The 24527-nt window shown below is 36.4% G+C and overlaps 1 protein-coding gene across 1 annotated transcript; it reads left to right on the top strand.

Annotated features, from left to right (window-relative positions):
* The first annotated feature begins 493 nt into the window (after positions 1-493).
* Positions 494-22857, top strand: LOC138696023 (rhodopsin-like). Its single transcript, XM_069820503.1, has 9 exons — positions 494-607; positions 2704-2823; positions 3706-3944; positions 6255-6361; positions 10269-10375; positions 12087-12234; positions 17966-18076; positions 20184-20350; positions 22263-22857. Exons 2-9 carry the CDS (start codon positions 2705-2707, stop codon positions 22396-22398), a joined length of 1134 nt encoding a protein of 377 aa, XP_069676604.1. The 5' UTR covers positions 494-607; position 2704; the 3' UTR covers positions 22399-22857.
* Positions 22858-24527: the final 1670 nt, after the last annotated feature.

The raw sequence follows: 24527 nt of genomic DNA on the forward strand, positions 1-24527 counted from the left end.
GAGAGAGTGATTTAAAATATTTTAATTCACTGCTGTGAACAAAGCCATTGTTTAGGTTACTAAAGATGGTGAAATAAAGACCAGTTTAGATATTAGTCAAGGATAAAATTATTAATTAATACTTCTCAGATATGATTCATGTACATATAATACAACAATATGGTTCAAATATTGTACTTTGTCTCAATTGAAATGCATCACACACAAGTGAACGAATAAAAATAGTGAGAAGTAAGTAATTCATTGGACATTCTTCAGCGATTTCAAAGTTGCAAGCATGTTCCTTAACTCATCACATAAGGGATTTAATCGACATATTGATTTTACATCACTCTAGATGGATTAATTCACTTACCTCTCCTTACATGTCACATAGAATAAGGGATCGCACTGTGATGAGCATGAATATGTATCTGGGAAGCCACACAAGCTGGATATCAGTAATTGCATTGCATATTGCTCGTATAAAAGCTCCTGGCTTTGGCAACCCTTCCGTAATAGTGAGCCTCCATGTGAGTGGCACTTTACGCTGCAGCATCATCGGTGGCATCAGCAGGCTTCTTGATTGATTTAAGTAGACACCTTCGCGGTTGTTTTCTGCAATCAAGTAAGTTCAATTAAGACAGGAACCATAGATAAATATAAAATCAGAGTCCGAGTGGTATCAACATCCCCAAAATTCAAGGAAGTTTACATTTTCGACGATATGCGTTCAGTATGGTCTAATGTCACTTTTGAGAATGTAAAGGAGAAAATATAATGTTGCATATGTGTATGATAGCAGATGATGTTTTGGTATGATTTTTGTAAAGTCGAGAAGTCGCACAACACTCAGGATTATAGAATTTCATTTTTCCATCCAGAATCTTCAGCTGATTCTTTCTTCTGGCCCACCGGTGTAGATACATACTTGATTTAACAGAAATATACCCTCTGTACAGTTCCAGAAACAAATGGGGGTGCCTTGCAGAAAGACTTGATGAAGGATATTCTAATGTTGTTTGCGAGCCAACATCATCTTTATTAAATGTCACCAGGAAACAGTGATTTTTTACCAATTATAATTATTGTATGTGATTCTCTCATCATCAATAATGTAATTTCCAGAGTTTTAAAACATTCAGAATTTGAAGCTCTGAAGTTACTTACAGTACGGTACATTAAAACACACTATCGGCACAGTCTAGTATATACAGTCACGAAACTTGAGTTATGAGGGTGCTAGGAACAATAGACTGTGCCTGTACTATTTCGCATTGTCTGTAATGAGGCGATATTAGCGATCCTAGTGGTTAGCAACTATCTATTGATGCATATTTGAGCTTCGTGACTGTATATGCTAGACTGTGCTATCAGTAAAAAGACTTAAAGTAGCAACTAATCAGTTGAAATGGAAGATGACTGTCATAAATGTCAAAATTATATGAAAAATAAAATGATACAGTATTCGTGGAAGGTACCAGACATTGATTTTTTTTAACAACTGGAAATGCCATTTTTACGATTTTTTTGCCAGCTTCTGAGCATCTTATCACAGTCTAGTATATACAGTCACGAAGCTCAATATGTAGTAAATATGCATCCATAGATAGTTGCTAATCACTAGGTTCGCTACTATTGCCTCATTGCAATGCGAAATAGTACCTGCACAGTCTATTGTTTCTAGTACCCTCACAACTCAAGCTTTGTGACTGTATACTAGACTGTGATCTTATCTCCATGTCTGATTAGCTGTACTAGGACAGTTTTTTTCCCTGTAATACGTGTACTGTATATATTTCACTGGAAATAAAAACTAGACTTCATGTTCGCACATGGAAAATAAATTTCTAAAATTCAATATTTTCACAATTTTGGAGAAGTTTCTTGCCTATTATATGTCTAATAAGCAATATTAGAAACAAGTCTTCTTTTCAGTAATGAACTACAATACTCAGTGATAAAATGTGTAAAATAAATGCAATACGGTAATTGATGACTCATTTGTCGTTTAAAAATATTATAATAATTATTAGACCAAAAATATGGGTTTTAGAAGTTTGGACAGTCCCAGTTCGTAAACTTATTGCAATGATTGCTTTTCATACGGGATTTACAAGTTCTTCAATGTGAACAGACTTTAAAAAAAAAGAAAAAGGAATGGGCCAATTTGGTGATACTGATGCAATACTCTTTGGTTGAGTTGACATGGAATGACCGTTTTTACTCAATAAGTAATAACTGATTACCTGGCTGAATAGTTTCGATGTGGTGTCCGTCGATCTCCAAGACTTCGGAAATTAGTCAGCCAGGTAATTTACCATAACATTAACATAGTAAAGCAGTTGCTACTTATTCAGTGATTACACAAGTGTTGAAAGAGTGTATCCAAGAATAAATACCGTTATTTTATTTAATGCTTACTCTCCTCTATTCACACAACATCCTGATTCCCTCGTATATATATCACTGATTATTTTACAATTATTCGGGAATCTGAAGATATAGAAGTGTTTTCTGTCTGTGACGGATGTTATCATTACAAATAGTTATTTTAGTCTTTTGAAATTTTATATTTTCTATAAGGGCTAGCAAACAGTCATACATTCTATTAATGTAAAAAGGGCTATAACATCCTTTTCGGAATTCAAATAAAGTAATGAATACCTAAGTAAAAGCAAGTTGCACCTACTGTTACAAGGATGACAATGATACTTATTGCAGCATGTCAACTACAAGCCTGATGATGTTGCCACAGATGGCAGCACCTTGGCAGGGTATGTCCAACGAGACTGTTGTGGACAAAGTCCCGCCTGAGATGCTGTATCTCGTCGATGCTCACTGGTGAGTAGCGGTATTGTTTAATAATGACTGTGCAAGCAATGTATTATTTCACACTTGACCACACCTGTGGAGTAGCGGTTAGCACGTCTGGCCGCGAAACCAAGTGGCCTGGGTTCGATTTCCGGTCAGGGCAAGTTATCTGGTTGAGGTTTTTTCCGGGGTTTTCCCTCAACCCAATATGAGCAAATGCTGGGTAACTTTCGGTGCTGGACCCCACACTCATTTCACCAGCATTATCACCATCTCATTCAGATGCTAAATAACCTAAGATGTTGATAAAGCGTCGTAAAATAACCTACAAAAAAATTCACACTTTATGTGTAGATATGTGTGAATTGTGTCGTTATCATTAATCTAATACTTAATCATGCTTGTCACCGAACCTGAGGTTTGCAGGTTGAAATTCAGCCTATAGATTTTTAAGGGTGATTAAAATCGTTAGTATGGTTTTTTTTGCAAGAAAAATAAAGCTGGTATGCCCTGAATGAGAAGGCTGAAGGCAAAATTTACCGGTCATTTCTCGCCTGTGTTAAAAAAATTTAAATTCTGGAGGTAGAGAGGGGCTGATATGGGTGTGTGTCACCCTCTACTTGTAATCCATCCATATGTACGTATATTGTCTCTTAATATACAGGGTGTTTCAAATGTGATAGTAAAAAATTTAGGGATGATAAGTAAAAACGAAGATAAGCAAAAAAGTTCCAGTTAACGTGGATCTGCAAATTAACTGTTGCTTCTCTTTGTTTTTACTTCTCATCCCTAAATTTCTTACCATCACTTTTGAAACACTGTGTATTCTTACGATTCAGTGTCTGAACTTCTTGTGATTTCTGAAGTAAGCTATTTCATTGATGTAATAAACACAGCTATTGTATTCCTCAGGTACCAGTACCCTCCCTTGAACCCTCTCTGGCATGGAATCCTCGGCTTCATGATCGGAGTGCTGGGATTCGTCTCATGGATGGGTAATGGTGTCGTCATCTACGTGTTCTCCACCACAAAGTCGCTGCGGACGCCATCCAACCTGCTAGTCGTCAACCTCGCTTTCTCGGATTTCCTCATGATGGTTATCATGTCACCGCCAATGGTCGTGAATTGCTATTACGAGACCTGGGTACTGGGTGAGCGAATTTGCTTCGGTATTAGACGCAAAAAATGTACACCTTGTTGTGGTGAAAGGAATCAGTAGTCTAATCATGAAGATGTCCATGTTACAAAAGTCCTGTTCTAATCTCAGAGAATTCGTCAATGTACGACATTTTTCTGGTTTCAGTAAAGTAAAACAGCCTTTTGTTGCGAAATTTGTTTATCATCATTGATTTTATGAAACCTCCTATGTGACTACAGAAAATAATTTTTCTGGAGGAAGTAAAAATTAATTAAATATCGATCCTCAATTATGTAATTTATGTTCATCATATTCACCAACTTTTTCTACCGAATTACTTCTTATTCTTATGTACGTCCATTGGTCTTTTATTAATTTTTTCTTCTGCCTGAAAAATTATATTGTATACTGTCACACAGAAGGTTTCATAAAATCAGTGACGTTATGCCGATAGTGCTCCTTTGGCTCGGATAATTGAAGGGAATTTCAGAAGAAAAGTAGAGCTTATTTTTCGCCATATTTGACTTCAATTTCAGTACAACGTGAGTTTTATAACTTACTTATTAGGATGATTGATTTCGTTGACACTGCTTCCTTCATCTGATTTAGCATAAGGTTATTTCAGTAGGAATCTGACTTATTTGATTGCTCCGACTCCTCTAACATAGGATGATTTCAGTAATAGCTTATCTCTTAGGATATTTGATTTTACTGACATTGCATCCTTGCATTCCTTTAGCATAAGGTGATTTCAGTGAGATATTAGAGCTCATTTGTTAGGATATTTGATTTCATTGACATCATTTCTCTCCACTTGTTCAGATATTTTATTTCACTGATATCGCATCCTTGCTTTCCTTTAGCATAAGGTGATTTCAGTGGGATGTTAGGGCTCATTTGTTAGGATATTTGATTTCATTGACATCACTTCCCTTCACTTGTTCAGATATTTTATTTTGCTGACATCACATCCTTGCTTTCCTTTAGCATGAGGTGATTTCAGTGGGATATTAGGGCTCATTTGTTAAGATATTTGATTTCATTGACATCACTTCCCTTCACTTGTTCAGATATTTTATTTCACTGACATCACATCCTTGCTTTCCTTTAGCATGAGGTGATTTCACTGGGATATTAGGGCTCATTTGTTAGGATATTTGATTTCATTGACATCACTTCCCTCCACTTGTTCAGATATATTTTGATTTCACTGACATCGCTTCCTTGCATTTCTTTAGCATCAGGTGATTTCAGTGGGATATTAGAGCTCATTTGTTAGGATATTTGATGTCATAACATCACTTCCCTCCACTTATTTAGATATTTGATTTCATTGACATCGCTTCCCTCCACTTGTTCAGATATTTGATTTCACTGACATCACTTCCTTCCATTCCTTTAGCATAAGGTGTATCCAGTAGATTATTAGAGCTCATTTCTTAAGATTTTTGATTTCGTTGACATTCTTTGCTGTCATTCCTTTTAGCATAAGGTGAATCCTATTATAACTCATTTGTTAGGGTATTTAATTTCGATGATATTGCTTCCTTTCATTCCTTTAGCCTAAGATAATTTCATTAGAATATTATAAATTATTTGTTAGGATAATTGATATCGATAACAGTGCCTCCTTCGATTCCTAGTGTTAAAATTAATTTGTCAGATATTTGATTGCGACATCAGTGCTGCTTCTGCTATTGTAATGGAAGGTGATTTCCGCACTGTATTGGAACATACAGATATTTGATTTCTATGACAATGCTTCTTTCGACACCTATATCTTAATGTGATTTCATTAGGATTACGGATCAATCAAGAACAAGAAATTTGATTGCAGTGACAGTAATGTCTGTGATGTTTGGGAACTACTTGAATGTGCTATCAGGGCCATATTGTCCAATACCTGAAACTTTGATCATTCTATTGAATCCTTCATATCTGGCTATCCCAAACAGTTGGACTTCATCCAGTCAGACATAAGTTGACGAGACAATAAATCTCGGGATATATTAAATTATTGTTCAGAATCTAATCACAATAGAACTCTAACAAATTTCATATAACCAGTCAACTGACTTTCCCACGTGATAGAGTATGTCCGTTTCCCGGGCAGAGCAAAAGATTTTTAGTAGAAAGAAAGGCTTTAGTGTAGATTTCCTTATAGTATTTTGAAGCTTTCATCATTTTCATATACCATCATTTCTTTGTTACTGTTTCACTATGTTGTAATGTCACCAATTCATAGCACCTGGAATATAAAAACATAATTAAATAAAGAAATTTCTAAGTACCTAGTGCCTACTTTCATTTTCTTTATGTGCAGGGCCTTTGATGTGTGAAATTTATGGAATGTGTGGCTCCCTGTTTGGCTGCGCATCCATATGGACCATGACGTTGATTGCTCTGGACCGTTACAATGTCATTGTCAAGGTAATGTCTTTGGCATAAAAGAATAAAATAATGCAATGTAAATTGGACGTTCTCATAAAGCTTTTATACATTATCTTTGAAGTAGTTTAATTTATGAAAACTTGCATAAAAGTAATTGTATAAATTCTAATAGGAAATTGTTTTTCTTTTGAAAAAAAGAAATGGTCAGACCTGACATCTCTCAGTCCTCGAGTATTGCGAAAGGGATTCATAAGTAGCATCCAAGGTTTAGCCCCTATTCTAGCCCACAACATGTAGCATTCCGTTGTGGCACCTGCTTGAAAGACGAATTGTCATCCACTTACATGGACTCGCCCAAAAGTCTTGCTGGGAGGGGTGTCTGAGCAGTTGCTTGCCTATTGTGAGAGAAGAAAGTTGCTGCCACACACACAGAACCCTCCCGGGGGGCACTCTTTTCACAGCAGAAGCCTCAGAAAGAAGCTTGTGCAGTTGGTACCCTAGTTTCCGATTGGGCTCTACACGAAATAATATGTTAACTGCTTCCACATATGCAAACCTGGAGGATATAATTTGTATGAAAGTGACATCCCTCACTTCAGATATTATGCTCCTATTATGTCCTGTGATGTGGAACGCTCTTTTTCACGATGTAAACGCTGTCTGAGTGAGCAATGCAGAAATTTTTCCTTCGAAACATTCGTAATTCACTGCAATGCTGATTATAGTGAAAAATAGGGCATTAATATAGTCTCGCTGTTGGAAGAAGCCATAAAATGAACAATCTTGAAAAAAATCCAGTGATGTGAAGTTTATATAAGTTGATGTTGTTTTCTAATGCCAGGCGTTTGACAATAGTCATTTGACGCCTTACACTCCAATACTTTTCAAAGATATTGCCATGGTCAGCCACTGAAGCACAGATTTTGAGGTAGTGTATATAATGTAAATATGTAAATAATTGAAGATGTAGACAGTAATGTAAAATTAAAATTATATAATTGCTACTATGTTTCTAACCTATCTCTGTACTGCATATATGTTCTATGAACAAAATAATGTTTTGTTTCAGAAAATTGCGACAATGTACAGTACATATTATTGTTCCTTTAAATAATTGAAATGTTAATTCTCCTGTGCAATTCCTTTGTATGTTTTCTGAAGACAATATGCTCAATAACACTGTTTATTACAATATACTGTCTTCATAAATCATAATATTATTACGCACGTACAAACTATAGTAGACTGACCAGGTTGCCTGGAGCTTGAGATCCTGCTGTGTTTGAGTAGTTTTGTGAATTAACTTTACGTACTTGACGCATGACGCAACAGTAAACAAACGTAATGCTACACGTTGCAGGCTAGAAAAGGGGCTAAACCTTCGGACTTCACTCAGGAGTTTAGTGTTTATCTTATCTTCTGCTCTCATATGTTCCCACTCATTACCTCTTCTTCCCTCATAATCTTTTCCCTTTTCACTGCCCTGATCTCTTCCTCTCCCTGTTCTCCCTGAAATTCTCTTTTCCCCTTCCTTCCTAATTATCTCCCTCTACTCCTCTCCCTTTCTCATATACACTCACGCACTCCACCGCTGTGGAGTAATGGTCAGTGCAGCTCACTGTGAAACAGTTAAATTCTGGTTGGGACAAGTTACCTGGTTAAGGTCTTTTTCGCGGTTTTCCCTCAACCAATTGAAGCAGAATTGCTCTGTAACTTTCGGCGTTGGACCTCAGACTCATTTCGTCATCATTAATTCACATATCATCATCCATACCATATCGAGTTCAGTTCACTGTGCAGCGTGCTGTACTTGTACAAGGGTACAGCCGTTTGGTTACCCAATGATTCACAGAACAGGAGTGGTAAGCACAATAAACGTCAGGCTGCAGTGTAAGCCTTCTGGTCCCTCCTCCGTACAAAAGGGGGAAACAAAAACATACTTATTCTATTCTGTTAATTTGTTTGTGATATACCTAACGGTGTAACTCTATTTGAAATTTAATATTTAAATCAGTGATGTCAATATAATAATAATGAGTGATAGATATGATGCAAAGAATGTAATTTTAAACTCTACTGTTATTATTATATAGATTTAATAAAATTGTTAGTTATTATAAACTACACTCTAGAGTTATTACAGTACCTCCTACTTCTAAAATTTAAGCCACTATTTGGTTCAAGTACATGTCCGTTTCATGTAAGAAGAAGTCATCGTTCTGTATTATATAATATGTCCAATTTGTCCACATAATCATTTATATTGAAGAATAAAATAAGCATTGCAAGAATAGAAAATACCGTGTAAAAATGTCTTATGAAAGGCTTATATGAATAAATCAAATTACAAATAAAAAAAAATGCTCTTGTATTCTCTCCTGTTACAATCACTGGCGTTAGCACTTGCGCGGATTGCATTATTGTAATCCACTCTATAAACATATACAGAGTGTCCCATTTACCTTGTGCACCTTGTTTGGATAGGTATTGGAATTTTTGTTTTTGAGAGTTATGTTAGAACGAGGGGCTAATATGAGTGTAGAGATTTGGTGCATTTAACTAAATTATGGTACAAGATACACGTGACGTCATCAATTTTTCAAATAGCACTACATACTTTAATCATGTTACATTGATTACACACATTAAGATGTATTAAAAAATGTATCACAATATCACCTTCCCAATCAATAACAACAAAATGCAAAATGAATGCCATCAGAATGTGTCGTTTGTCGTGTCTCATTCATCTTGTGCATTAACTTACACAAAACGAAAGACGTCCATACACGTCGTGCGTTGTGTGTTTGCTGTCTAACATGTAAACAAACCACAACAACAGTCGACGTCACAATCCATGTACAGTGGCCTGCACGTTCTCGGGATCTGTCGCCACTTGACTTCTTCCTGTGAGGAACTGTAAAGGACAATGTGTATCAGAACATTCTGACAACACCAGACGACATGCAGCAACGCATTCGACAGGCTTGTTTGTTCATTCAGCCAGCAACATGCTGGGCAGTCATACGGTCTTTCTGGGAATGGCTTCGAATGTACATTAATGTGAATGGTCACCATTTGGAACATCTTCTGTGACTCTCAAAGCATAACATTATTACTTTGGAAGTCCGTTTTTGTTTCGTTTTGTTGTTGTTATTGATTAGGAAGGTGACATTGTGGTACATTTTTGAACTCGTCTTAATAGGTGTAATCAATGTAACATGATTAAAGTATGCAGTGCTATTTGAAAAATTGATGACATCACGTGTATCTTGTACCATAATGTAGTTACATGTACCAAATCTCCACACTCATGTTAGCTCCTCGTTCTAACATAATGCTCAAAAACAAAAAAAGTTATAATAGGTGCACAAGATAAATGAGACACTCTATATATATTGCTACACAGAAAAAGTCACAATTATATCCAAACACTCCAGACATCAGAGCTAAACTGTAATGGGAAAGTACTGAAAATTCCACGCTATCAGCATTGAAAATAGAGATGTGATGACGTAATAAACAGTGGATTACAAATGTATGCCACGCGAATACTGGAGGGTTAAGGTTCCCTCTGACTGACAACGAAATTATATTGAAGCAGCGCGATTTATTCTCGAAATAATGAAAATGGTTGGATGCTTTCTGATAGACTTCATACACATTTAGTTTAGTACCGGTACTGTGTTTCTGCTATTAAAAGTCTTTTTATTTTAAGAAATATTTTAGAATATTGTGTACACTGTGAAATATGTTAATTAAAAGGTGACTGGAGGGGATTTCACACAAACAACAACCATTTTGTGCAATGATCAGAATGACCCTTGGAAGCACCTCCATTATTTCACTGTATTATTCGTCTTTTCTGCCAGTCTGTAACGATCTTCGAAGTCGACGACAGCATTTACAGCCATTATTCTGACGCAGGTGCGATGTTTCATTGCAGGGCTTGGCGGCCAAACCCATGACAATCAAGACTGCTCTGTTTCGGATAGTGGGCGTGTGGGCATTCTCACTTGCCTGGACTATAATGCCCATGTTTGGCTGGAACAGGTACGTCTCACAGCTCCTATGAATACTATCCATTTTAATATTATCTTCCCATCTATGTCTCGGCATCCCCAAAGGTTTTTTTCCATCTGGTCTTCCAACTAACACTCTATATGCATTTCTGTATTCGCCCATACGTGCTACATGCCCTGCCCATCTCAAACGTCTGGATTTAATGTTCCTAATGTTAATGTGAAGAATACAATGCTTGCAGTTCTGCGTTGTGTAACTTTCTCCATTCTCCTGTAACTTCATCCCTCTTAGCCCCAAATATTTTCCTAAGAACCTTATTCTCAAATACCTTTAATCTCTGTTCCTCTCTCAAAGTGAGAGTCCAAGTTTCACAACCACACAGAACAACCAGTAATATAACTGTTTTATAAATTCTAACTTCCAGATTTTTTGACAGCAGACTAGATGAAAAAGCTTCTCAACCGAATAATAACAGGCATTTCCCATATTTATTCTGCTTTTAATATCCTCCCAAGTGTCATTTATATTTGTTACTATTGCTCCAAGATATTTGAATTTTTCCACTTCTTCGAAAGATAAATCTCCAAATTTTATATTTCCATTTTCCTAGAATATTCTGGTCACGAGACATAATCATATACTTCATCTTTTCAGGGTTTACTTCCAAATCTATCTGTTTATTTGCTTCAAGTAAAATTTCCGTGTTTTTCCTTATCGTTTGTGGATTTTCCCCTAACATATTCACGTCATCCGCATAGACAAGAAAATGAAGTAACCCTCTCCAACACTATTATTATTATTTATAAGTAGGATAAGAAGTTAAACTAGGCCTAGGTATGTATGGAAACTGGAAATGTATTGTAAAGTGGGGCAAATTTGGCCATGAAAATTAATAAATGATTATATTGGCTCTATTTGTGACTTGGACGACCATAAATTTAATACAAGGAAAGAACATAAAATCAGACGATTTGCAATGAAATTTAAATACTGAAAATTGTAATCTGGCTGTTTTCCCTGTATCACTCCACCATTTCAGCCCATCCTTATGACTACTGGTACCATATGGCAAACCTTCCACAAAGGAAGCAACTGTAGAAATTTCTTGAATTTATGCCGGCGCTTGAGTGATCAGATATAATGAGAGTAGGGTTGCCAACTCTCCCATATTTCGTATTATTTTCGTATCTCTTATCTTTCATAATTTTCTGAGTTTATCTTGCATTTTTGTATCATTTAAAATTGTAATTATCAATACAAGATACATTGAATTGTGACCCCATTTTATTTCCTCACTACTAAGTTATACTACCACAAAATATGTGTTATGAGTCTCCCTTATGCACTGGTTAATATTAAGATCTGAGAGAACAATAAGATAACACAGGACAAATACAAGACAACTGGATTCACCTAGTTCGTATGGAAAGGAAGTGAATTTCATGCTGGATCTGGCAGTCAATATAGTTGAAAATTTATTTTATGATGATTGTGTAACTGGAATGGATATTTCCCGATTTGCTACTCAACAAGAAGTGTTCACTTTTGCTACATAGATTATTACTAAAATGACCTTCATGAAATTTTGAATCAAGCATTCCTTTAAATTGTGTGTTACCCACAATGTCGTATTTTATAGTAAGTTGTAATATACTTGTGTGGAACGTTCTGTGAATGATCTTGAACTCTGTGTTTTCGAGTACTTTTCTCAGTTGTTCTGAAAATCATTTCTATTCTGCAGGTATGTTCCAGAGGGGAACATGACAGCCTGTGGAACTGACTACCTGACCAAAGACTGGGTGAGCCGCAGCTACATTCTCATCTACTCAGTCTTTGTGTACTACCTGCCACTCTTTACAATCATCTACTCCTATTGGTTCATTGTTCAGGTATCGTTTATGTTGTGTAATTTTGTTGTTAATATTTTTACGAGGGGGATCCAGGAAATAACGACCATTCGCGCATATCTGCCGCGCAGCTGACTCTCCTTCCTTGTTTGAAGGTCAACTGGCTTCCTTAACATATGTGTTCTCATAATGTTGTGAGTACTGGTTGCAACAAGTCGCCATTGTGCATTTTGTGTTACTTCAAAATGAACGACGTGATTGATAATCCCGCTGACTGTGAGGTGAGGAGTGTGATTCGATTTTTGAATGCCCGACATTTGAAACCTGCAGAAATTTACCGGCAATTGAAAGAAGTGTATGGTGATATTGTAATGAATGAAAGAAATGTGAGAAAATGGTGCGAAATGTTCAACAATGGGCGAACAAATGTCCACGATGAAACTCGACCCGGACACCCATCACTCATCACAGAAGACCTGAAGACTAAAGTGAACGACAGAATCTTGCAAGACAGGCGCACATCACTCGACGAATTGCATATTGCCTTTTCCTGACATTTCTCGTTCTTTGCTTGGTGAAATTGTGTCGCAACATCTTGGCTACCACAAAATCTGTGCACGATGGGTTCCACGGCAACTGAGTGACCAACACAAAACTCAGAGAATGGCCTCAGCATTGACATTCTTGATGCGATATCACACAGATGGAGACGCCTTTCTTGATCAAATTGTGACTAGTGATGAGACCTAGGTGTCTCACAACACCCCAGAGACCAAGCGCCAATCACGTCAGTGGCATCATTCCTCATCACCCAAGAAACCGAGAAAATTCAAACAGACTCTCTCAACACAAAAAGTCATGGCTACTGTCTTTTGGGATCGCAAAGGTGTTCTTTTGCTGGATTTCATGCCAAAAGGCACTACGATCAATGCAAATTGTTATTGTGAGACTTTACGAAAACTACGGCGAGCCATCCAAAACAAGAGGCGAGGAATGCTTTCGAGAGGAGTTGTGCTCCTTCACGACAACGCCCGCCCGCACACTGCTGCTTCAACTCGAGAATTGCTGGATCAATTCGGTTGGGAAATCTTTGATCATCTGCCCTATAGTCCAGACCTTGCTCCTAGCGATTTTCACCTTTTCACTAAGCTGAAAGACTTTCTGGGTGGTACGCGTTTTGGAAGTGATGAAGAGTTGAAGAAGACAGTGAACACCTGGCTTAATGAACTGGCGGCAGAGGAGTATAACACGGGAATTCTAAAGCTAGTGAACAGATACGATAAATGTTTAAATGTAGGTGGTGATTATGTAGAGAAGTAAAGGAAGCTTCAGTTATGTAACAGACTTTGTTTTTTGAAATAAATATATATTTTTTTTAATTATTACAACAAAACGGTCGTTATTTCCTGTATCCCCCTCGTATTTTGTAATAATATTTCTAATTCAGGAATAAAGATTACAAATTCTAGGAAGGTCTTTAATTGAGGACCATTTTAACAAAACTCAACAAACGCCATTTTTTTTCGAAATGCAGGTTTTGACGGATTCTGGTCAATTGTAATGAGAGGAAAATGATGCAGTGCTCATAATATCACAAAACTCAACATTTTCCGTTGAAAAGAGTGTCTCAATGTAGAGAGTTTTCACAAAACTCAACATCTCCAGTTCTTGAATTTTCACAAAACTCAACATATCCTCTAACTAAACATTTCACACTTTTATGCTGTTTTACAAGCTGTAATATTTTACAACAATATAATACATTTGCATTTTGACAACAGTGACACATTTCGGATCTCAAATATTATATAATATGTTGTTGTTTCCTGCGTTAATTCAGTATAAATCTGGCTGCTGTCGTAAGTGTACGTATTGTGAGTACTGTTGGAAATTGGATAAGAACCCTGAGTATTCAAAATCCGTTCAAGCTACTGAAAGGGGCAGGAAGACTAAAAACAGCCTACGTTAATCTAAGAGTAAGAAATATACAGTTGCGCCTAAAAATAATGACATTCATCCAAACTAGACTGTAATCATTGAGAACAGGGGAAAAAGGAAAACGTGCTAAAGGTTCATTCTGCTTAAATGGTCTAGTTAATTATAGAGACAATTTATACAAAAATAGCACAAAAGTTGAACAGGATAATTTTTTGCTAAGACATATGGAAGTTGATCTACCTAAATGGCGTAGAAGGATTTCAAGAAGCTAGAAAAATTTGTGTCTATTTCATATTTCGTAAGAGGTGAAAATGGAGAAGATTTCCCAGTAGGCCTATGTGTTGCTACGTTTAGAAAAGTGGCCGGTATGTTATTACGACATTTAAGGATTACATAGTTAATTTAGAAAAATCCTGAAATTTAACTCATAGATTGTTTTCAGATTCTTGTGGGTCTCAAAATAAAAATTACATAATGATTGGTATGCTTGTTGGTTATCTGGAAAGCTCTGAAGTTTTTAAAGAAATTAATCATTTCTTACCTATCCTTGGAAAGGTATATGCCTCCGGACCATGTGTTTCGATTGATAGAGAAAGAGCTGAAAATACATTAATACATCACATTGCCATTAGAGTATTATGAAATTATGGCAATGTTTGGAGACGTAAAAGTTTTGGTTTATGATTTAAAATCGATGACAAAAATATTGTAAAAGCTAAATTGCCATTTTAAATGTCAGCGCTGAAGGTACTTACATATCAAAAAACTTGTAAGAATTATGTAAAGTGTTATGTACAAAATATATTTTTGTACACCAATAGAAGTTCAAGGGTTTAAACCAAGAAAGACAAGTGCTTCTGTAATGTCTAAAGCACCTGACCTTCCACTGGTAAACCATGCCAGCAAAAACAAAGCTAATGTTGTGAGGAAGTTAATGAGTTACTTCCATAATGATAATTCGGAAGAGAGCAAGGTATTTTATGACAAAGTTTTAAAGGGATATGCCAAATATTCTGACAATAGAATGGATTATAATGAATGATTGAACTGAGATTATTCTGCACGATTTTGATTTTCAGTGATTTGTGTCATGTATTGCACAAATACAAATAGTTAATTCGTGCAAATAAAGAGTTCCTGTAAATCAATAACAAATTTTGAAAAAAGAAAAAAAAAAAGGCTTGAAATTAGATTTCATTGTGTTCAATTAACTGTTTTTAATTCAGAAGTACTCAAGCATTATTTTAAAATATGTATTAATGATTTTGATGAGGATTTTGCCACCTGGGAATGAAAAATATTTAAACATTTTAAGGTATGTGCATTTAAAAAAGTGGATATGTTGAGTTTTGTGAAATTCTTAACTTTTGTCATATTTTTTTCCAAATAAATAAGATAACAATAATAGTTGCACTTTATATCAATTAATGCATCTCTGAAAGAGGAACAATGTCTATTTTTTCAGAATTACAATATCAAAAGTCTGAGAATAAACTAAAAAAAAACGTTTCCTGTAAAATTTTTGAAGTGGCGTTTGTTCAGTTTTGTGAAAACGATCCTCAATTGATTGCAGTAAGTTATTTCTTAAAAGAGTCACAAACTTGTATCATGAGAATATTAGAAAGGAACTAAATGTAGAAAATGTCAAATTTCAAATATTACCTTCATATATGAAGAAATTGGAAAGGATATGTAGAATGTATGAAAGTGTCAAGAACAGATAAAACTGTAGCGGACTATAGACCTAAACGACAAAGAAGAATAGGCAGACCCACTGAAAGATAGTAGTAAAAATTACGAGAAGATGGACTACCTACAATGTCGAAACCATGTGGTTCTGTACCATTATTATCTCTCTTCTCCTCTCTCCCTCCCATAATCTCCCTCCCTCTCCCCTCTCTCCAATTCTCACTCCCCCCTCTCTCTCACCCTCTTCCCCCCTGTCTCTCTATCTCGTGTCACTTGACAGTACTTCGCAATTTTTTGTCTAACAGTACAGTTCAAGCATGTTTCCTCATTTCAAAATCAACCTTTTGTGATGTTATGTTTTGGAGTGGATAATATATATTATCTAATGCACATCTGAGTGGATTACATATGTAATCCAAATCTGAGTGCATTACATGTAATCCAAATCTGTGTGGACTATATGCAGTTTATATTTATATATCCATTCATCCCCCCTCTCTCTCTCTCAAGAGATTGTAAATTTAATCCAGTTCTTTTTATACAATGTTTATTCACGTCAACTTATTTATGGCACTTGACAGTACATTGCAGTACATGTAATGTTCTGAGTGGATTACATACGTAATGTAATCCAATTCTGAGTGGATTACATGCGTAATCCAAATCTGAGTGGATTACATTACGTAATGCAATTCTGAGTGGATTACATGTGTAATCCAAATCTGAGTGGATTACATTACATAATCCAATTCTGAGTGGATTACATGCGTAATCCAAATCTGAGTGGATTACATACGTAATCCAAATCTGAGTGGATTACAAATGTCTCTCTCTCTCTCTCTCTCTCTCTCAAGAGACTGTAAATTTAATCCAGTTCTTTTTATACAATGTTTATTCACGTCAACTTATTTACGGCACTTGACAGTACATTGCAGTACATGTAATGTAGTTCTGAGTGGATTACATACGTAATCCAAATCCGAGTCTCTCTCTTTCTCAAGAGATTGTAAATTTAATCCAGTTCTTTTTATACAATGTTTATTCACGTCAACTTATTTACCGCACTTGACAGTACATTGCAGTACATGGAATGTAGTTCTGAGTGGATTACATATGTAATCCAATTCTGAGTGGATTACATACGTAATACAAATCTGAGTGCATTACATATGTAATCCAAATATGAGTGGATTACAAATATATATATATCTCTCTCTCCCTCCCTCCCTCACCCTCTCTCTCTCTCTCTCTCTCATATTTAATCCAGTTTCCAGTTCTTTTTATACGATGTTTATTCATGTCAACTTATTTACGGCACTTGACACGATATTGCTATTTTTGTTTACCTGTATCATTCATACATAGTTCAAGCACGTTTTCTGATTTCAGTATCTGCCTTTTGAGTTAGATGTTAATAGTTTGTGGGAAAATATCCGAGACAATATCAAAATTGCAGCTGAGCAGAGCATAAGTTATTGTGAAACTAAGAAAAAGATACTGTGGTTGATGAACATTGTTCCATGGTAGTAGAAAGAAGGAAACAGGCAAAATTGAAATTCTTATAGGAACCAGTTGAGGTGAATAGAGATAATTATTTAAATACATTTGTGATTTATATAAGAGTATAAAGGAATTTAAGAACAGATATCAGGCAAGGGTAAACGTGATCAAGGATGAGGATGGTGACTTGCTTGCAGACTCTCATTCAATCCTGAACAGATGGAAATATTATTTTGGACAACTACTAAATGTGCATGCCAAATAGAAATGTTCGGGACGAAATTCAAATACAAACTGCTGAGCCATTTATACCCAAACACACACTTTCTGAAGTCGAAATTGCGATAGAAAACCTGAAAAAGTACAAGTCTCCAGGTATCGATCAAATTCCAGCAGAATAGTGCAGCTATGGGCAATAAAAATACTGCTTTATGGTAAGGTTATAAATCTTGCACACTGTATTTTTCATCCTATGCCTCTTAGCACTATCAGAACTCCGACTATACAAACCTGTCTTTTTTTTTTTGTACGTTTACCATCTATACTAATTCGCCTTCAAATAAGATGAAGGACAACGTGTATCACAGTGTTCTAACAACGTTTGCTTCAATGAGAGTTCTAAAAGAAGTTTGTATTTTTTTTTCAGGCTGTTGCGGCCCACGAGAGGCAGATGAGGGAGCAGGCCAAGAAGATGAATGTGGCATCCCTGCGGTCTGCCGAACAGTCCAATACTAGTGCTGAGTGCAAGCTTGCCAAGGTAGGGAGGTTTTCCACTTGTGTAGCATAGTGAAGCATTTGGAATATGCGATGAAAGAGTAATGGAACGGAGAAAAATTCTCTCCAGCACCGGGATTTGAACCTGGGTTTTCAGCTCTACGTGCTGATGCTTTATCCACTAAGCCACACCGGATACCCATCTCGGTGTCGGACAGAATCGTCTCAGTTTAAGTTCCAACTCTTGGGTTCCCTCTAGTGGCCGCCCTCTGCACTACGTCATAGATGTCTATGAACGTAGGACTGAAGTCCACACACATGTGCTGAGGTGCACTCGTTATGAGTGACTAGTTGGCCAGGATCCGACGGAATAAGCAGAATATCTGCATGGAAATATCATATGTACTTCGGTACATTAAAATAATATATTTGGAGTATGGTTTTGAAGTTTTTTAACTGACAGCATCTATAAAGTCATTATCACACACTTGACAGAGAGCACTGTTAATGAGTTTCGATGCCCTATGCCTCATAACCTCTGAAATAATGCTATATACCACAGAGTGTTAGACTTCAGTCAAAGGCAAGAAAGTGCATACACGCATGGCAAGTGGCTTGCAGTGTAGATAGCAGAAATTTCTATTTGTAACTCCCACGTAATTCTGCAGCATGTGGCATAAACAGCAGCAATTTCGATCTGAAACTCCGGGAAATCTCGGTCTAACAATCTAATTTAATGCTTACACACCGAAATTACATTTGAAAGAACACTAAAAGTAATGACAAGTCTTTAAGAGACTTAACAGTCCATCGCTGTGGAGTAACAATTAGCATGTCTGACCGTGCAGTGAGCGGGCCCAAGTTCAAATCCTGGTTGCGATAAGTTACCAGGTTGGGGTTTTTCCGAGGTTTTCCCTCAACCAATTGAAGCAGAATTACTGGGTAACTTTCGGCATTGGACCTCGGACTCATTTTGCCCTCATTAATTTTCACATATCATCATCATCCATACCATAGTCTGAGTTCAGTTCATGGTGCAGTGTGCTGTACTTGTACAAGAGTGCAGCTGTTTGGCTGCCCAATCATTCACGGAATAGGAGTGCTAAGCACAATAAGCCGCAGGCTGCACTGCAAACCTTCGGATCCCTCCTCTGTACGAGAGAAAAAAATAGTTCTTGGTAACTGGTCAAACAGATAGATTCCCCTTTCCCTGTCTTAAAAATAAGAAGTATGCAATATACAAGACAGAATAGTAATATGCGTTACAAGAGCGGTATGTTGAAGTTTTCATGTTCAAGGAAAAGTTTGAAAAAGCGAAACGTAGTTGAGCATTTTTAATTTCCGAGAATTGAAAGAAAACATACCGCTCGTGTATCGTACATTATTTTGTGTGAAGATCGTTTATTACATACCTGAAAGAGGAATTTCTAATTAGTTGCAATGAAATCTCCATCTTGGTTTCTGTTCAATGACGGCAAATTTGCAAAACAAAAATATCTATCTTCAACATTGTTGCTTTAAAATGTTTTCTGTGTTTACAATACTCCAGCAGGCCGTGATATACGTCTGTCTTTTTTTTTCCCCCCCAGTCTATAAATGCGAACCTTGTTGATTTTTTCACGGCTTCCTTAATGTTACTTGCATCACGAATGCAGTAACTTTAGTGGAGTTGTAGAGTTTACTTAATTTTTGCAAATATTTAAAAACAATAATTAACAGTGCAATTTAGGTGTAATTGCAGTGGTAAGTTTCCAATTTATAATTATTACTATATTGAACGTCTCTAAAAATAATATGTTAAAAGCCTAAAGCAGTAAAATCAATATGTCACTTAAGCGGTAAGAAGAGGGAAATTGTTGTGTGTCTGGTTGGGAATACTGAATGTGGAATTTTAGACTTTCCGTGGATTGGTTTTGTGCGGAAACCAAGCAAATACGCACGATCTCGCACGAAATTTTTTTATTCTATGGTATGTTGTGCAATGCATTATAATGTAAAAAAAATGGCCCATTAATTCCATTCAGGCCTACTCTTCACTATATAATTTTTCTTTGGAAAAACAGTCTGAAATCATTAAAATCATTACTGCTTACATCTTTATGAACTTAATAAAACATGATGTACGAAACATACTACCATCCTATCCACAGGTAGCACTGATGACCATCTCACTATGGTTCTTTGCGTGGACGCCGTACCTAGTGATCAACTACATGGGCGTGCTTGAGGGGGCCAAGATCAGCCCTCTGGCTACCATCTGGGGCTCTCTGTTCGCCAAGGCCAATGCCGTATATAATCCTATTGTATACGGTATCAGGTAATTTACTGTTTCTGTTGTTTGCATATTAGGGATCTATTTCACAAATATATGGACTAATATTTATTTACAAGTACCTAACAAATAATACAATGTAAAAATTTATAAAACTTAAAATTTAAAAAGTGTTAAAAATTCTTAAGAAAAGTGTATTTTCATTGCTTCATTGTAAACTTCTATAAATAATACGTAGGCCTATTTGTTTTCTGAATCCTCGTTGTCACCCTTATTGAAGGGCATATGGTTTTATTTAATAAATCTGATCTGTTGTTGTTTTCTAATGCCTGGAGTTTGACAACAAAGTCATTTGACCTCTTGCACTCCAATATTTTTCGAAGATGTTATCATGGTCAGCCATTGAAGCACAGATTTTCAGGTGTTCCGAATTCATTTCTTGGTTTGAGTTGCACAATGGGCAGTTAGGGGACTTTCATATTCCAATTCTATGCAGGTGTTTGGCCAAATAATCATGGCCTGTTGCAGCTACAGACGATTTTCGTGGTAAATCGGGAATTAACTGTGGATTATGATGCAGAGAGTTCCATTTTTTCCCTTGGGATTGTGTTATCAAATTTTGTTTGTTGAAGTCTAAGTATGTAGATTTAATAAATCTCTTCACAGAGTAATACGTAGATTTAGTAACAGGTCTGTAAGCAGCAGTGCTGCCCTTCTTTACTAAAGCATCCGCATTCTCGTTTCCCAGGATTCCACAATGGGATGGTATCCATTGGAATACAATTCTTTTATTGAGTGATATTAATTGAGAGAGCATTTTAGTTATTTCTGCTGTTTGAGATGAAGGTGTGTGTTTAGAGACTATTGATAGAATAGCTGCTTTGGAGTCTGACAATATAACTGCATTTTTAAATTTACTGATGTGGAACAGAAGATTCCTGAGACTTTCACTTATTGCAATGATTTCTCCATCAAAACTTGTTGTTACATACCCAAGAGATCTATAAAGTGAGAAGAGACAGCACATAACACCTCCACCGGCACCTTGTTCTCTGGAGATCAAGGATCCGTCAGTATATAAATGAAGCCAGTTTTGTGGAGGGTATCTAATATTAATTGTCTCTAAAGACAATTGTTTTAGTATTTCAGTGTTTACTTCTGATTTCAGTATTTCTTCTGTTAAACTTAGATTATACTCTATATTTAATAAAGTTAAAGGGTTTGGTTTAATTTGTAAGTTTTCTTTTAAATTCGGGATATTGATTTTCTGTTTTAATTCTTTAACCGTGGATATGAAACTTTTTTTGAGCTTTTAATCTACAGAGAGGATTGTATGAATGCCAATTGTTTCCTGGTAATCTGATAAGTTTTTCTTATTGATCCAGATTGAGAGATTATAAAGCCGAAAAAAGCTCCAGTGAAACATTACTTACTTCTTAATAAGTGTGTTCAGCTATAAGCTGATTACACGATGTCCACTGTAAATGAGATATTATGCAGTTTTCCAGAGCTGTGGGTTGGTGAGAATTTCATGTAGTGAGTGGTTTTTCATTCTTTCCTGCAGTTTAACAGTTGGTGTTATTACATTGAAGTTGTTGTTGTTGTTTTCTAATGCCAGGCGTTGAAGTAGGATGTGTTCTATTGTTTCTTCTTCTGTTAAACATATTTTACATAGTGGTGACTCTGATTATTTAAAGCAAGATGTCCAACTCTAGTCTGTGTTTGTATCTGTCTGTAGATTTTAATATTGTTGGTTTGTTTCAAAATTTTGCGTAGTGCTCTTCCTGTTTGTCCATTTAATCAATGTACAAGTAGGAAATCTAAATAGGAAACAATTACTACTGTTAACGCAACTGAGAAGGAAGTAATCAAAGGCAGTAATCGAGAAGCCTTAACTCCATTTCAAATGCAGTGCAGTTTACGGAATAATTAATTAATACTATTTGTGCTGTTTTAGCCATCCAAAGTACCGGGCGGCCCTCAAGGAGAAGCTGCCATTCCTCGTGTGTGGAGAAACTGAGAGCGAGACTGCATCCCAAGCCTCCGGTGCTACCAACGCCACTACAACAGATTCAGCTGCTGAAAAGGCTTAGCATTGTCGGTTACTTCTCAGATGGCATACTTGTGGACTTTTTCTTTCTTTGTGCTCTCTACAAACACAGAAGGCACATTAAAAATAATTAATGTGACAAAATTGTTGGATATTCAAAAGATTTATGTTGTATTGAAGTGTCACTTATTTATAGCAGAAAATTATTTGTTCCTCTTATAATTAACAGCTCTGTGGAGAATTATGGATGTATTTTTGAAGTAGATTGTTTACTATTCTCAATGCTTTTAAACCATTGTCACATTATTCACTTCAGGATGTAATGAATTTATTTCTCTGATTAATTAGGCGTTATTTTTTTGGTTTATGAAATATTTGTCTGTTTGATTAATATTGTCAACTTTCAATTCTTGCGTTTCAATGTGAAAAAAATAGATTCAATTTACATTAACGCTAAATATCAGAAATTTTCTTCACAGTCTAAATCAGAAGCGTGAATTAATTGAACATGGTTATTTTGTTTTTAATTTCAAGGTCTGTTGTATGCAGAAAGATAGAAAATTACATTTTCAAAGACTCTCTGTCCTGCTGTACAGTATGTATTGAGAAATACATAATCCGAGCATTATTCTTTGGCTATTGTGTTACTCTTACCTTGTCTACCTCGGAGCATTTGTGGAGCAGGTATCTCAGTTGATTTTTTATAAAAGAAAAGCTTTATGTTTGAGGAAACTTGAATCTTGGATAACTGAGAAACCTCTGCTTCCACCTCTTGAAACAATTTCAATTTCCTTTCTGCAGATTTATAATGATGACTGCACACAGACACTCCTTTTCCCCGAATCCTGTCAACACTAACACACAGAGTATTTGTAATAGTGATGGGTCCAACCGGCTCTTAGGCGCGAGCTAGCTCGTTGGCTCGCGCTCCCAAGAGAGAGTCGTTCAAAAGAGTCAGTTCGTTCACGAGCTGGTTGATAGCTCTTTCCTTCGTGAGCTGGCTGCCAGCTCGTTCGTTCACTAAAGGCTAGACAGCTCGCGAACAACATCGTTCAAAGAGCTGGTTGCGTAACATATTGAAACTGTCAATAATAGTGTAATCTATGACATTAGGAATCAGAAGGATAACAGGGACAATCGTATTAAGTTAAACAAAATAAATTAAAAAAGAAAGCCTGCAACATAAACGTTATACAATGTTATACGTATATTTTCCTACACACACATCAGCTGATAGAAAGCAGCATAATATTAGTTCCACATCCATCTGCTACTGGCGTATGGCGTGGTCTCACCTTCTCTGTCTTTCTCAAAGTAACTGCAGATGTCATGTGATCATGCATTGAATGCCATTGGCTATTCGAGAGCGGGAGTCGTGAGACGAGCTGTGAGCTGGTTGAGAGTCGCGAGCTGAAGGAGCTGGAAATGCCTCGCGAACAACCAGCTCTCAATGAGGGAGCTAGCTCGAAGGAGAGAGTCGTTCAAAAGAGTCAGTTCGTTCGTGAACGACCCATCACTAATTTGTAATGAAAATCTTGCTGGCACTCTGCAGCGTTATGTGGTTTTAGTAGCTTTGTTCAAACAAGCAATTCAGAATGTGCTACGAACTAATAACGAACTTCTTTTGTCGCATGCACCAGTTGTGTATGGTCTCAGAACTAGTTCGGGACTTCACGTTGTTGGAACGTTTCTTGAACTGTTCTTTCATAGCTCGGAGTTTCTTCTCATATTAAAATTACCATTCATCTTCCGAACTTAATCCGTCATAAAATATAGCACTATCACCTTCCACTATTTTTTTATTTTAATATGCCTAGTTTCGAAGCATTTTAACCATTAAGTTACTTCAGATTAGAACATCTGCGCATGCGTCAACAGTTCAAAATTCCCAGTTCTGCTCTTAATCGAGAACCAATTTCACTTGTTCCAAACGAATTCTAAAGCACCAGAGATGAACTAAACTAACTGCCGCTCTCGCTCGCTGTGTTCGTTGCATTTGTCTTTCGAATCTCGTCTCGTCATTCTCGTGTTCTTCGAGTCTCGTTCATCATTCTCGAAATAGCATTTGGTCGACATGGAAAGATTTCGTAACTTTGAATAACATACATAATTGAAATAAATAAGATTAGAGATATTTAACTGAGACAAAAAGACAAAACAAAACAGTATCTT

The sequence above is a fragment of the Periplaneta americana genome, chromosome 3, assembly GCF_040183065.1.
Source record: "Periplaneta americana isolate PAMFEO1 chromosome 3, P.americana_PAMFEO1_priV1, whole genome shotgun sequence".
NCBI classification, from domain to species: Eukaryota; Metazoa; Arthropoda; class Insecta; order Blattodea; family Blattidae; genus Periplaneta; species Periplaneta americana.